Consider the following 15,666-nt stretch of genomic DNA (forward strand, 5'->3'; position numbering starts at 1 on the left):
CCATCTAGCTCTGCACTGGAGCAGACAAGGAGCACTCCGATACCCTGTTCCACTAACTCTGCTGGGAATGATTGCCATTCAGGCTGTCCTGGTTATACGTATGCCACCGTCCCCTTAGCTAGCAGACACCAACTTTGATCACAAGTCTGTTTTAATTGGTACACTTCAGCTGTTTAACGCATTTCCTTTTTCTCCTGCTAGCACGTTGATGGCAGTTTTTCCGTGAAGCCGTTAAAACAGAAGCAGATCGTAAGTACCTGTTTCCTGTCTACTGCTTGATTAAAGATATTTGCTGGTGTCCCACAGGTGCTCAACTGTACTCAGTGGGAACCTTCAGTGTTAGCTCACCGAGAGGCTGAGACCTCACCTTGTTAGCTCAGATATCACAAGCAAAGGCAGTGAGCTGCTGGCAACCCTTAACTTTGGGTTGTTTGTTGCACAACCAGATGTGTGTTGGGGGAACAAATAAGGCAGCGTGGGACTGGCAGAGCAATGGTGCAGGTCTCTGTGCTCCTCTGGGAGGCAGGCACTATGTATCGATCCAGTCCTCCCTATAGGTTCCTGTCTTGCTGGCATTTGGCATTTGAATACAAAACTGGCAAAGCACAGTACTGATGCTTCCATGTGTGTATAGGTGCAAGTAAATTATGTTTGCATAACTGAGCTTAAGTGCTGTATGTATTAAGTAGTGTGAAGCACGTCTGTTCATTGAGACTCCCTGATCTCCTTAGGTTCTGTGTTTTGTGGTGTGGAAGGATATCTTTACAGGCTCCCAGTGTCCTACCTGGAGGCTGAAAACTGTTAGCTTTCCGTGTGTGTGTGTGTGTGCGCGCACGCACGTTAAGATATTAGGGGACTGTCTTCTCCCTGCACAAGCTTCCTTGTTGTGCCTGTGGTATCTCTGGAGCAGCCCCAGGGCCTGAGACCTTTTGGCTCATCTTGTCTGTCCCCTACAAGTAGCCTGGTACTTGAGCAGTCACAGACATGGTCTTGCTTTGAAGCTGTTGTTTATGTACCAGACTGCACACATTATGAGGGGAAGGCAAGAAGGGAGACTGGCAAACAGAGAAACATCAGGGATCTGTAGCCCTTTTTTAGCCCATTCTGGTGTGGTGTGATGCACAGAAGCTGTGTAGTGCCTTACCAAGTTTGAACTTGCATCCAGTCTTGCATAGAGAGAAATACATAAGCAACTGCAAACTGCTAAGATTGCCAAGAATTTCAGCTTCTGAAAGGAAATCTGGTAGTGATGCTGCTACAAGGATCAGTTTAAAATGCCTTGGAGAAAGAGATGAGATTTTGGTGGTCAATCCTTCACCTTTAGGTGTGTGCTGTGTTTCTGCTTTAAGTGTGTTTGACTTCAGCTGCTTGTGATTGATGGCTAGTGTTTTCTGATCTGAATTAAAAAGGCTTTTACTACCAAGAAGGTAATTAAGTGCCTTGATTAGACACTTATTGCTCTAAGATGTTCCTTCCAGTCCCCAGGTCAGAAAAGAGCCGCTAAAAAGTATCAGTTAATCATATACCAAAATCACATTTGGTAATTCACTATCTGCCTTGCCAATGCTGTGCAGAGACTCATGGCTTGTCCTTCAGACTTGCTCATGCCTAGTGACAGCAATATTAGCCCTCGCTGCCAGAGCTTTATCCCAGTGCCAGTGGTGAGTTACTTGCCTCTCCAGCCTGACATCTATTCTGAGCCCTGTGTGTCCTAGACTGACCTGCGTTCCCCTCCCTTCCTTGGTGCTTAACTTGGCTGTGTTGCAGCATGATCTACTGGCTAGCTGATCGATCTGGGTCCCACAGGTATTTTTAATACAGAGAGACAGAGACTATTTCAGAACGGTGTCTACTGAGCATGTGAAGGCAGGTTTGTAATGGGAGCATCCCATGAAGGGAGAGCTTGTGTGCTGTGCAAGAGGATGCCTGAGTGCTAAGGGAGCAGAGCAGTGTGATGCTAGTGGTGCCTCTTTCTCATATATTCTTCCGATCAGAGAATAGCGTTTGTGAGCTGATGAAAAGCTGCTCATTTATCTTGCTTGTGGGTTTGGAGGGGGGGGGGGGAATTTTTTTTTTTTTTTTTTTTTTTTTTTTTTTTTTAAGTGCTTACATGGCTGTGAGCTCTCTTGAGCTGGTGTTGGGTTACTGTGCACAGTAGCGCAGTGTGTGTAGCATTCTCCATTTAGCACTCTGGACTCCCCAAATGGAGGGCTGTCTTGCTGGAAGTGCTCTCTAGGGAAGTTCCCACCCTACCACAGTATGGTTAGCTGACTCCTGCAGTGAAACAGTGTGTGCTTGTCTGTCTTTACTGGCAGAGCATGTACCTTCCCACTCAGTGTTTGGTTGTGGGTAATTTTTTTTTATTGGCAGTTTGTAAAATGTAATGCTTATATGTTCTCTCCTATGGCTTTTAAAATAGAAGGAAGCTCTTGCTAGAAGAACACACAGTACCACTGAAACTGAGATAGCATCTGCACCCATGAGAGCATAGAGCAGAGGTATAGAGTATATGTCTGGAGTAAACCATCTGTATAACATTGTACATTCTTCCCCATCACTGCTTTTCTTTTGCCTTCCCCTCCTTGCTGTTGCCTGGATTGCCGGGTACCTTTTATGTGCATCGATCTCTAAAGCTCTTTGGGAGCAGGAAGCAGCAGCTAATGAGCTGAACTGCTTTGTTCTCTCAGCTGAGATCAGTTATAATGTATGTCCCAACCTGTTTAAAGAAATTCAGCATGGATGAATACAAACAGATGGATCGGCAGAAAAACATGACCTGGACTTGGCCAGTGGCTCCTGTGTGCATCAGCTGAGGCTGTATATAGCAACAGAAGCCTTTGGAAGGATGACGTGGTGTGGGATGGGTTGGAGAAACGTGGAGGTGAACTGCATTGAGCACAATCACCTACTCCTTATTTACTCCTACTCTTTTAAAACCTAGAGATCTTTCTAGCAAGAGCCATGTTGCACTGCTCACCCTTTTCCTACTGGGACATGAGCTTCTTGGGGTTTTTAGAGGCAAGCAGTTAAAACAATAGCAGAACGTTTGGTCTCTTCCTTCCTGACCTCTTCTTTGCTTTGAGCTGACCACTTCTACACTCACTGTCACTCATGATGATTCCCTGAGGAGTCAGGATGCTGTAACAAGACTCTCTTTGAAATGTCAAGTTACAAAAGGACATCTCCCACGTAATTGTTCCCAAACTTCCTGGGTGAGTTGTGAGCTGCTGCAGAGGATTTTGCTCAGCAGTCCAACAGCTGACCTCATTGCCATGAAATGCAGGCCTAGAACAGATTGTCTGTAAGCTGCATGCTGAGTTAAATGGGGAGGCTCTGGAATTAGTTTGTTAAAGCTGCTGCGTCCCAGCTCAGAGCATTTCTGAACTGGCAAACGGGCTGGATATAGCTAGCTCCTGCACCCATCTTGGCATGTGACATCTTCTGCAGCACTGAAATCCCATGGCAAAGCCATTGATTTTCTGAGCACCTGGCCTGACAAAAGGAGAGGAGAGAGGCCAATTATATGTGGAAATGCCAAAAGCCCTGGGGTTGATGAGCTGTTGAAGTACTGGGCTCCCAGTGGCTTGGCTTCGCTGCATGGCGTCAAATGGACAGTTACAGGATGTCAGGAAAGCATTTCCTTCCCCTCTTTGCAAGATGTGTCAGTTTGATACCTTGCAGCCCCTTCACCATTTTACCTGTTGTGGGGTTTTGTGCAGAGGAGCATGCCCTGCTCTGGGGAAGCTGCTGTGTTGCACCAAATCTCGGGGGACTGGTATCTTTGTGCATCCTTGTAGAAGCTGTTCCTCACAGCTGTAAGAGTCTTGCGCTGTACTTGCTGGCTAAGCTAAGGAACAGGGGAGAACATCCCACAGTGCAGAGGGGACTTGCCTTGCTGGCACTTGAACTGTCAGCCTTTCCTGCCTTAGTGCTTTAATTCAGCTGCTTGAGTGAGTTTGCAGGCAGGTGCCAGTATTTGCATAAAGGCATGGCTTGGAGGAGTATGCCCCAGGTTTGGGGCTGTGAGCAACTTCCATCTGTGCCTAGAGCACTTTCTGCCACCACACACCCCAATTTAGAGATGCCACCAAGGGCCTAGGGATGGTAATAAATGACACTGCACTAATGTAGGGTTGTCCCTTGAGTGCTTCTCATGCTAAGGGAGATGGTTTGTCCCTCTTCAGTAGCTTGAACTTATGCTCCCAGGTGATGAACAGGGAAGTGATGTGCAGCCATGATATGCCAGTAATGAGCTGTTGGCACAGCACCTCTGCTGAGGTTACAAAGATGAGTGGAAGTTCATCTTGGTTAAAGTTAAGCAGTACTTCACAGAAGGAAAGGACTGTGGAAGGCTGATTGCCTGTGGCTTATTTAATCTATGGGTGCATGTTCCCTCTTGATCTCTGAGACAAGCAGAGTATTTGTCTTTTAGATGATTTTGATAGTGGCAAAAGTGGCCAGTTGGGCTCCCTGCTCAGACCAGACAGGATGGGCACCACTTTTTGAGCAAGGAGAGACTCATTTTCCCAGCTCTCCTTTGCGATACTTGTTTCTGTTAACTTTTTTGTGTAGCTATAGGGGAGCTGGCTGTTGTGGGTGTAACATGGACATTTTGACATGGGGAGGGGGAAGGTGATCACGAAACAGCAATAACAGAGCAGCTGGCACTCCAACTGTTGTCTTCTTCCCTAGGTTGACCGGGTGAGCTATCTGCTTCAGGAGATCTACGGCATTGAGAACAAAAACAACCAAGAGACCAAGGTAAAGATGCTCAGGAGGCTCCTGCTTTTGAGCTTAACTACGGGGCTTGGCAGGGCAATGTGTAGGTGCTTCCCAGAATGACTGTCAAGTGTGTGTCATTCCTGCAGGCACTGAAGAAGCCCAGGGATCACAAGTCTTCACTGTTGTAAGGCCCAAACAGTCAGTGGAGTTGTGCTGAGATAATTTTAGATAGTGTGAGACTCTGGAGGATGTTCCCTGAGGCTGGGATTGCTGGGAGAGAAGGGCATCAGTGCCCCGTGGGTGTTTCAGAGCACTGATTTTTTAAGGCTTGTAGAGACAGCCGTGGGACAGTGTCGCTGCCTCTCTGCAGTCAAGGCAGTCATGCATGGTGTCTGTTCTTTGCTCCTGCGGTTCCTTTATGTTCTCCTGTTTAGGGGGGGACCACATGGTACTGTAGTGTTGCAGGGAACTGAGCTCTCTAGGGCTTGCTGGTGTCCAGAGAGCAGCCTGCATTCCCCAACAAGAGGGAGCGCAGCATCACTAAGAGGTGTATATGCAAATGCTATAACCAGAAACATTGCCCATCTTTAGGCAGGACCTTCTGCTGAATCCAAGCTTGCTGCAGAGCCCCGTGCAGATTATGGGACTGCTTTATATTTGCTTTAGCCTTACGAAGAGCTGCCCTTTGCTGCCACCTGGGCTGCAGAATGTACCAAGTGCTGGCCTGAGGATCAGATGGCTCTGGTGCGTGTAGTGCGTGATTTGCAAACAGAGGAGTAGCCACAGAGCAAGACAAGCAGGATTTCCTCTCCAAGCAATGCAGTGTCCTGCCCAAAGCATCCTGTGATCTCTATCTGTCTGTTCCAACAGGTAGCACCTGAAGAGGCAGGAGGGAGAAGTCTTTTCAAAGATTTTTCTTGCACAGGATCTATTTAAGAGGATTGAAGGCTTCTGTTTGGATCCTCCAGGGTCTTGTGATGATTCTCTTGATGCAGCAATCACACATTTGTGGCCCATCAGACAAGTGGCCTGGAGCCATTTTTGTTCTTCCTAGTATACTTAGCAAACCGTATGAATGGGAAAGCAAAAAGCCTGCCTTCCCTACCTCCCAAAATAGATGAGGAGTGCATGTGACGGGGCAGACAGGCTTGCAGCCTTTTGCTGGCATAGTCAGGAGGCTGGGTGCAGATGTGGCAGCAGCAGATGCTGTATATTGCTGTTTACACCAAGGTTGCCTGTGGTCTAGCATGTTTTAGCCCTGGTAACCAAAGGGGCCTTGGGAAGTGGGACCAGGCGGGGGTGGAGGGTGGCCCATGCTGGGTCATCAGTTTGGTGGGCTCTGGCATAACTTCTGTGGCATTGGTGGGGAGACTGGGGTTCTCGGGTGTCAGTGAAGAGAGCTCTTGTGGTTGGAGAGTGGCTTTCTCCTCCCAGCAACAGCTTGGTGGCTGTAATCCAATTTGTGGGGCTCTGAGTGACTGAAAGATTAGTGTGGTGCATGTTCATGTCGAATGGGTTCACACTGACCTTTCTACCAGGGTAGCTGTGAGCAGGTGAGCATCCCAGGCTGGTTCTCCTGCAGCTGCATCGACGCTTGTGCCAGCACAGGAGCCTGGTAGAGATGCTGTGGCAGGAGAACCGCTCACTCCATCACACTTGTTCAGAGGACCTGTGGAAACTGGGCTAGGCATGGCTGGAGTGCCTCCTTCTGTCCAGCCCAGGGGCAGCCTGACTTGCTGCCTGCCTCAGTTTTGTGCCCCCTCCTTTGGGGGCTGCTCTCTCCCTGTGGACATGGGGCAGAAAGGCCAGACTGCCAAAGGGCCTGCTTCCCTGCTGACCCTAGGAGCCACCAGGCTGGCAGGCAGGAGCTTGTTGTTGGTTCCCGTCAGCCAAGGGCATCCCTACCCCAAAGGGGCTCCCCTCAGCACACAGCCTAGCTCTGGGGAAGCACAGCAATGCTATGAATTCACAGTACAGTGCTCTGGTCTCTGACCTTTAGTGAGCACAGAGCAGAGCCCTGAGAGGAAGGAGTGTCCATAGCAGGGCTGTGTGGGCTGGAGCTTGCTCTCCTTGAGAAACACTCTGCTGAGAGCTGTGGAAAGAGGATGCCAGCTCTCTCAGAGACTTTTGGGTGGGAAATTTTCCCAGGCTCCAGAGTCCCTTGGCAGTTCGGCATGGCCCTTTCCATTCACATGACAACATCTTGCCTCTCATTGCAGCCTTCAGATGATGAGAACAGCGACAACAGCAACGAGTGTGTGGTTTGCCTGTCTGACCTCCGCGACACCCTCATTCTGCCCTGCAGACACCTCTGTCTCTGCAATTCCTGTGCTGACACCCTGCGGTACCAGGCCAACAACTGCCCCATCTGCAGGCTGCGTGAGTATGTGCCCAGGAAACAAGGGCATCTTTCTCCCTCCTAGGCTCCTGTTAAGTCAGTACAGGCTGTGAGAGGCATCGTGTATTTTATATACCCTACCCCAAGGCTCAGCATCAAACATGCTACTGTTCTCACTGGCATCTGGAGATTCCTGGCACCTAAAATAACTGTCCTCAAACAGGGAAAGAGAAGAGCACATGGGAGAATGGCCCTTTGTCCAGTGCCTCCCTGGCCACTTGGCCTCTCCCTGGGATGGATCTGGAGGTGCAGGTGCTCTGAGCCGTGCCATGTAGGCAGTTCTTGTGTTTCGATGAAGATGATAGAAAATCCCCCAAAGGAGGGGCGTGGTTTGTCCTGAGAGCGTCTGACTGAAACATCAGTCAGCCTCACCAGAGGGCTGCCCAAGTACTTTGTGTGATTTTCTTTTTTTTTTTCCCCCTCTGACAACCTTACTTTGACTTCACCAGGGAGGCAGAGATAACAGTCAATTTGGAATCTTTTGCTTTGCCAAGAGCGTTAGGAGGATCTGCTTAACCCCTGCATTGCTCAGCTCCCAAAAGATGGAAAAAAATACCTGTTCTGACACTCAGACAGCACTTGCTGAATTCCATGTCCTTTCTCAATAGCACAGGGGCACAGGAGTCTCTTGAGAAAATGCCTATGTTTTTGCTGGAATAGATTGTGTGTTTCACCCTGTGCTTGGTCTCTGAGGTATTTGATTGTTTCTAATGGATACTTCTCAGGAAAAGAAAAAAGAGTTTAAGACAGATGTTTGGCCTGAGAAATTAAGTCTAAACAGTTCAAACTTGGCAAAGATACAGTAACCAAAAGGAAGATCTTATCAGAGGAAGTGCCAGACAGCTTTGACTATAAGTAGCACAACTTAAAACACAGGAACAGCATTATGTCATCTGCATGCTGCAGCAGAGTAGGTTGTATTTGTTTGGAAAGTGCCCCTATGGAAGACTTCCTGGGAATCTGCTTCTGGGGAGTGCAAAGGCAGCAAGGATAGATTTGCACCTCTGTCCTCCGGCTCTACGCTGATCTTGCAAGCGGCTGGGTGCAATAAGAACTAGAGAAATGCCTAGGCTTTTCCTTATGTGTGAGCAAGTTCTTACAGCTGCATCAGAACAGATGTCTGGCTCATTCCTATGCGCCCTTGGCACAGAGGAACTAACAATATTAAAGATCTGCAGATAGAAAATGGGACTGTGGGCAGGGAGTGGAGATCAAAGCTGTTGTGGTGGGAGGACCAAGGGATCGCTGTGCTGGAGACAGGAGTATAGCCACTAACCCTCTGGCTGGGTTCGCAGCTATTGCAGTGCACTGCCCAGGGCCAAGCTCATGTTTTTCTTACTGTGTTGTACAGTATCAGGCCCAAAGCACCTCTGCACATGAGTGTAGCAGGGCAGGCAGTGCCTGTTCTCCGCAAGGCCTGCATGTACCCAGCCTTTTTCGGCCAGCAGATCTCTTTCTTGTCTAGATCAATTGACTAGAAGCTAGCCCACAGCACTTGGCTTTGGTATGCTCCATGGCCCTGCTCCCCATGCACACAGGGAGTTCCCCCATACCGACAGTGTGTCTGCAGCAAGCCAAGGAGCTCTGGCATGCAGCTGGCATGGCCCGGTCCTGCGTGGCCATGTGCTCACCTGCCTACTGTTCTCTCCTAGCCTTCCGTGCCCTGCTGCAGATCCGGGCTGTGAGGAAGAAGCCGGGGGCTCTGTCGCCAGTGTCATTCAGCCCTGTCTTGGCACAGAGTGTTGACCATGATGAGCACTCTGTAAGTACCTCACAACCCTGTGTACAAAGCCTGGGTGCTGGTCTCAGCCTGAGCAGGCAGCTTGTGTGTGCACGAGTTGCTTGGCCTGATGGCTGGCATCCCTGGGGTCTCAGGAGGTGGGCTCAGACCTTGGAGCAAGGTCCACCTGAGCAGTGCAGCCTCTCTTGTCAATCCTGCTAGACAGCCAGGATCTCTTCTCTTGTGGGTTAATAATATGACTGGTTTTAGCCAAGTGCCCTCCTGTCTTTTGGAGGAAACAAATCCACAGAAACCTCAGTCTGAGAAGGTTTCTTGGGGCCTGTCCCAGCAGAAAAGTGGCAGAGTCTGGGCATGACAGGGTGGGAACTGGGAAAATGGGGGGGATTACAGTTTGACTTGCACGCACATCTGTGTGGCAGCACGCTCTGATGAAATGCCTTTGGCATTGGCGTTCCCAGCACAGTAGCAGAAAGGCTTCTTTGTGTCAGCCTCCCTGCGTGATCGGGGTCTCAGCAGGCAGCTGAGGGAGCGTGGGATGGAAAGTGTGGTGCTGGCAGCCTTGGGGCCAGGTCGCACATCCTTGGTGTGGTGAGGGCAGCAGCTCATTGCCTGAGCAGTGCTGTTGCACAGCTGACTCTGGCAAGACACATGAGATCAGAGTGAGGAGAGGGAGATCTTCATCTAGATCATCTTACAGACTTCATGGGAAGAGAAAGATACTGTCACAGAAAAAGCCTGGTTTAATCCATCTGTCCTCTTCAGCGTTGTAGCCCTGCTGCCTTCAACTGGGGCTAAGAAATAGAGCAGGGGAGAAAACCCAAGGGTTGTTGTGAAGCAGAGTGTGGTGTGTAGAGGAAGCAGGTGCTGTCACCTGGAGCGAGGTGAGGAGATGCTGTGTGTCTCTTCATGTCACTAATCTCAAGAAACAACTTCTTTAAAACATGGTTTTCTCTTGACAGTGTCCCTTTAAACCCCTTAAAGTGAGCACTGTCTCACTGCCCAGCAGGAAACCTAGAAGGGAAACAGTAAGTGGATTTGGTTGTATTTGCTCCTATGGCAATTCTTAGCCAGCGGTGTCACTAGCACGTGGAAGCGTTACACATGCAAGGGCTTGCTAACACGCTGGGTTTGACTTGTGCCCCTGTACGGGCTGCGACACTCCATGTACTGCCTCCATGTTAGTGGTGAGATGCTCACACCCTGCATGGATGATCACTAACCTCTGGTTCGCGTGCGGAGTAATAAGCAAGATGGAAGCAGCTTGCCACAGGGGTCTGATGCTGACTCTCAGGGACTGTCCCCAGGTCCTGAGCCTGGCTGCTTTATAGTTCCTAGCCAAGACATTTTCATAGCTTTGTAGGACTGTGGGCAAGCTGCTGTCCCCTTGGCTCACCCAAAAGCTTCCTTGCACTTTTCTCATCCCCTTGGCAGTTTGGCCTGGGCACATCTTATTGTGGTTTACATCCCGGTGCTGGGATGTAGAGGTAGACAAATAGACACAGTTGGATCAGGTCCTGTATTCAGGAACACTGGCTGCAAGGGGCTGTTTTGCTTTTACAGACACAGGAAGGATGGAGCTTGTTTTGTTGGGGGATTCTCAAGAGTTGGTGTGCGAGTGTGTAACTGGAACACTGTGCTGGGGACAGGATGAATGGCAATTGTGGGGGACCAGGAGCTGGGAATGGGAAAGGTGAGGGGGGGCCCCAGGCCAGGAAAGGTCTGTTTGTGCCCTCTTTGTGTACTCCCATCAAAGGCAGCTGTCATTGGTGTCAAGGAGGCTGCAGTTTTCTTTTGCTCAAGCCGGCCTAGGTTCTTGACCTTACGAGGAATGTGGCTTGCTGTGCTTGTCAGGTCTGGAGAAAACCTGAGGCTGGGTTCAGGTAATCAGGCTACTGCAAGCTTGGCAGGATCCTGGCTTTCTGCAAGCCTCCTACACCAACTAGCAGTACTGCTGGAGCAGCGGGCTCTATGGGTGGTGTAGTGGTAAGTGTCCCAGGAAAGAGCTCTGTCTCTTAGGGTTGTTTAAACACTCAGTAACTTGCAGCAAGGGTGTTGTAGCCACTGGCTGAGAAATACTCCTCCAGCCTTTGAGCTGTTTTGCAGACCCTGAGCTTTCACCACAGCGAACCAAAATGAGCAGCTTTTGAACCCTCAGGCCTTAGTCTACACAGTCAGGAGAAAATGTCCCAAACATAAGCTAGGGGTTTTTGCCTCCCTGACTTTTCCATCCACAAGATAGCACCTCTGAGCTGCTGTCTGGAAATGAAATGTTTTTGTGGAGATGGCTTTTGGCCCCACCACCTACAGGTGGCAGCAACTGTGAACCGATTCCTTGTTCTGCTGACTTGGTTATCTTGCAATCACCAGCTGTGGTCTTCAGCGCAAGCTCATAACCATCACAAGACCAATACTTGGGGGATGCGGGTTGATGCTTGACCCCAGCTGCCACTTGTTCTTTCCTCCCCGTCAGATCTAGCTCCTTCTGTGACCACAAGTGAGTCAGTTCAACAGTCAACTCCCACCAAATTAATGGCTTTGTTGGAACAGATTGCTGGGCAGGCTCAACTGCAGCTGTGTGATTGGGAGATCAGGCGCAGAGAAGCTACAGGAGTTCATGGCCAGACTTAGCAGCAACATGCCATCTTAGGTACAACATAGAACCCTCTCCCTGAGGACACAGGACTGAAACAGCTCAATTTAATGTAAGCCTGAACTGCTGCAGTCTTGCCTCTTTGTTTGTAGCTGGCTGGGCTGAGCTGCCTATGGCTTGCTGGGTTGCAGCATAAACCCCACTTGCCTCTGAGTCCACAGGATCTTTATGATTAGGAGGATTTTTGGAGTTAAACCAGTATTGGTTTAATGGCTTTGCAAGGGTCCCTTTGACTGGCAGCTTAGTGAGTTACAGAAGGAATGGGAATTGGTGGAGTTTTGCCCTCCCCGCCCTTACAGGGTCAGTGATTCTGTGATCCCTTTCCTACCTTTTAGCAGAGGTGACTGTGCAGAGAGCCAGTGTTAGCAGCTGAGAGGACTGAGACCATGGGAGAAGTGAAAGTGGTGTAGGCACCAAGGACCAGCTGTCAGCTGGGGCACACATACTCCCCTCCTTTGACTCTCTCTTAGTGACACTGGTGGTGCTGTGAAACAGCTGTGTGTACCAGGTCTGGAAGCACAACTAGGGTGCTTATTGAGCTAGAAGGGTCTCTGAACCATTGGAGGAACTTTTAGGAAAAGAATCCATATGTTTTTTATAGCAGCTTTGTTAGGAACATGCTTTCTCACCCTCCTTGCCCAGCTTTTGAAGGTACGGCAGGGGGTGCCCAGCCATGTTTCAGCTTGCTGAGATGCCCAGTCTCTCAAGCATTGCTCTGGAAACTTACCTGGAACGTCATGAGAGTTACAACCCAAAGGGGAATGTGTGGCTGTTGCAGGGAAAGGAGGCTGAGGGTCCCTGGAGAGGTGGCTGTGGGGATGGGCTGTCTGGGACCGCAGTGTGGGAGGTGCAGGGCTGGGCTGCAGCGAGGCCTCCCCTTTCTAGGGGGGGCTTCCAGCCTGGTGAGGGTTTCTTAACGTGCTCCTCTCTTTCTCACCCACAGAGCTCTGACAACATCCCTCCAGGCTACGAGCCCATTTCCTTGCTGGAAGCGCTGAATGGCCTTCGCTCTGTTTCCCCGTCCATCCCGTCAGCTCCGCTGTATGACGAAATCAACTACTCTGGTGTGGTGGATGGGATGCCACCTGCGAGCCGACCGCTTGTTGGGATGGACAGAGTTGTGGAGAGCAGCCACCAAAAGGGGAAGCGGAGCAAGTCTCCAGATAGGTCAGCACGGGGGTGGAGGGGTCCACTCCTCTTGCAAGCCCTAAGGGCTTGTGGTCACACACACTGGGAGCCAGGAGAGGGCTCTGGCTGGTCTCATCACTGGTAGCACTGCTAACTCAGAATTTTAGGAGGCCAACAGGTACTCATGCCAGTGAGAGAATTGGGACATCACCCCTGTGTTCAGCCTGAGGTTACCATCTTGTGTCTCCTTAAGGGCTGGCTTTGTCACCAAAAGAAAGAGTTTTTTTAACAACAAGAATTGAATCCAGACTTTGGATGGAAATGTTTCCTTTCCAATGCAGTTAGTCCCTCAATTTGCATTTGACATCCAAACCTCGTTGGATTTCAGCTTTCCATGGAGTTTTGCAGGAACAAAAGAATGGGGTGAGAAGTGACCTGAATTTCAGAGCACAAAATGCTGAATGAGATCCTTTAGTTGTCTGAAGCCTCCTCTACTGGCCTTGTGATGGAGGGTGTAGGTGTGGATGCCTTGGAGTGGGCAGCCCACCATAGGTGCCCTTCACGTGTCCCTTGCAGGGCTGTACAGGTGGGGTCAGACTGGGTTTGTTCCTGGCACTCCTCGCTGTCCCCCGTTCCAAATTTCCCTCTGGGAAGGGAGCCCCTGCAGGTGTGAGGAGCAGCGTGGGACCTGGGCCTCTTGCTTTCCATGCAAAGGCAGATTTGTCCAAGTTGTGTTACTGTGCTGGAGCTCTGCACCACTTGGGTCTGCCCCAGAAAGGCTGCTGCTGCTGTTCTCCATGTAGCTGTTACTGGAGGGCCCTGGTGAATTTAGCTCAATAGTTTGAGCTCCTGCTCATGCATGTTGGCTTACACTGCTGGTGGAGGGACAGGGCAAGGGTGGTGACAACTTGAGCTACTGCCACCAAATCCACCAGGGTGTGCGGTGTTGGCAGCACTGCGGCTCCTTGCAAATGGAGTTTCTCTTGTCGCAGCACACTACGGTCTCCCTCGTCCCCAATCCACGAGGAGGATGAAGAGAAGCTTTCCGAGGACTCTGACTCGCAGCCAGCACTGAGCGGGGGTGAACTGGTCCTGAGAGAGACCAGCTCTCCAGAAGTAAGTCTGTGCTGTGCTGGGGAGCTGCTCTGAGCCAGAGCTTTTCTGGGGGGGGCTTCTTCTGGGACAGTGGAGGTGCCTTGTGGAGGGCCATTGCTTCCTCAGTGACATGACAAAGATGAGCTTCTTAGCATCAGTGGCCTAGAGCCAATGGTCTCAGCTGCCTTTATTTACCCATAGGACTCCATGGGGAAGGACGTAGCCGCTCCCTATGCCCCTAACAAGTCTTTGGGAGCCGGGGGGTTGGAAAGCCACTTGGCTGCAGCCATGTCAGAGCTGACCTTCCCCCAGCTTCTTCGAGGAGCCCAGTGTTTGGGGCAGGGGTGGAAGCTGGGCCTTGCTGGGCTTTCAGCACCTGCTGTTGTTGCCTGTAAACTCCCTCCATCCTGGCCCATGGTGCCACAGGACTGATGCGTGGCCCCTTGGTCCCTCAGGGAGATGCGTGGCCCTGCGTGCAGCTCTTTGGAGAACGCCAGAGCAGGAGACAAGCGCAGCAAGGGCCTGCAGCCCACAGAAGTAACCTGTGCGGTTCCTCTTTTACAGAGTGTGGCAGGGGAAGAGATTGAGGAGGCCTCATCCCTGCAGCAGGGTGAGTGTGCGCTCAGCCGTGGGGGCAGCCAGACCTTGTCTTGTTGTCCAGCTCCGCTGTGGTGGGATGGGGACAGCTGAGGACTGGACATATGAGTTCAGAAACATCTAGCCCCTGAAATCCCATCTCTGAGCTGCTGTGCTTCACCAGGTCTCTAGTACTTCCCTGTTCTCTCCTGGGAAGTGAGGGAACAAAATCAGTAGATCTGCCTGGTGTATTTGCCAAGCATCTCTTCTTGCTGTAAGCTCTACACAAGTAGAGCTGTCCACGCCATGGGCTGTCTCCTTGCACGGCTGAGGGGGGGAGATGGTTGCGTGCACCAGTGTGGTCCTGGTGAGACCATGGCTGCAGTACTGGGCATGCAGGATGTGCCCCATGTCTTTCGGATGGGTCTCTGGAGCTCGCTCAGCATCCAGAGGGCATGAAGATGGGGTGGGAGGGGGGTGCTGGGTGCGTTTTGGGGCATGAGCCTGCATGTGAACAGAGCTGACCCTTTGGCACTGTGACCTGGGCCAGTCTTACTGGCTCTCCTGAGACCTCTGGGGGGCTGGGGGAGCCTGGGGAGCTTCCTCACCTGGAAGACCTCAACCTGTCCTCCTGGCCACGTGCCCCTGCAGAGCTGGTCTGGGGACTGAGGGGCTCTGTGCTCTCGGCTGGTTCTAGGTAGCCGCCCACCCTCCGTTGAAGACGTCCTGCAGGACAGCAGCTGCGGCGAGCACAGGAGCCTGACGCAGTCGGAGAGCGACCCTCCGGTAGACGTCTACCTGCCAGGTAATGGCCGCGCCGTTGGGGTCAGAGGCGCACTGCTGACCTGCTGCACTCGCGGCTCCGGTTTGGGGGCCTGGGAGGGTTGTGGACCATGTGCCTGACCGTGGGCAGCCTCCCCAGCCTGGGTGGCTTGCTGCAGCCTTGGGATGGGACAGGAACGCACCTGCCTGGAGCACGGGCTCCCGCTACCTCCCCGTGGGCAGAGTGAGCTGTGGGCGAGGGGGGCTAACACAGAGGTAACTTGCCCCCACCTTCTCTCTCCTCCTCCCTCACCCTTTTGTCTCTGTCCTTCCCCTCCTTTCTCCTCTCTGGGCTGCAGCTGCTCGATGGAACAGTTTATGTGACAGTGGCCTCACATGCCTGCCCCCACACCGCGCTCCTGCTTTTGGCCAAGGGAGGGGAACCATCTGGGCCGATGTGGGGGGCAGTGGGCACCCCTCTGCTGTGGGGCGGTGTCACGGTGGGGAGGGCCGTGGGGTGCCATGCTTTGCTGGCAAGTGTGGCCATGGGACGCTGCGCTGTCCTGACCCCCGACTGTTGTCATTGCAGCCTGT

General features: G+C 51.6%; 1 protein-coding gene across 7 annotated transcripts in view; it reads left to right on the forward strand.

Annotated features, from left to right (window-relative positions):
• Positions 1-15,666, forward strand: part of MGRN1 (mahogunin ring finger 1) — a 56,913-nt gene that overhangs the window by 39,959 nt on the left and 1,288 nt on the right. For 5 of the 7 annotated variants that reach the window (XM_075059304.1, XM_075059306.1, XM_075059307.1 and 2 more), the window contains 9 exons: positions 202-249; positions 4,693-4,761; positions 6,942-7,101; positions 8,773-8,882; positions 9,821-9,886; positions 12,455-12,678; positions 13,632-13,755; positions 14,299-14,344; positions 15,008-15,115. In XM_075059304.1, coding sequence (XP_074915405.1) covers positions 202-249; positions 4,693-4,761; positions 6,942-7,101; positions 8,773-8,882; positions 9,821-9,886; positions 12,455-12,678; positions 13,632-13,755; positions 14,299-14,344; positions 15,008-15,115 — 955 coding nt within the window. The remainder of the gene's footprint in view (positions 1-201; positions 250-4,692; positions 4,762-6,941; positions 7,102-8,772; positions 8,883-9,820; positions 9,887-12,454; positions 12,679-13,631; positions 13,756-14,298; positions 14,345-15,007; positions 15,116-15,666) is intronic. The other 2 variants (XM_075059305.1, XM_075059308.1) reach the window with 1 other exon arrangement.

This window comes from Buteo buteo, chromosome 29 (genome assembly GCF_964188355.1).
Source record: "Buteo buteo chromosome 29, bButBut1.hap1.1, whole genome shotgun sequence".
Taxonomy (NCBI): Eukaryota; Metazoa; Chordata; class Aves; order Accipitriformes; family Accipitridae; genus Buteo; species Buteo buteo.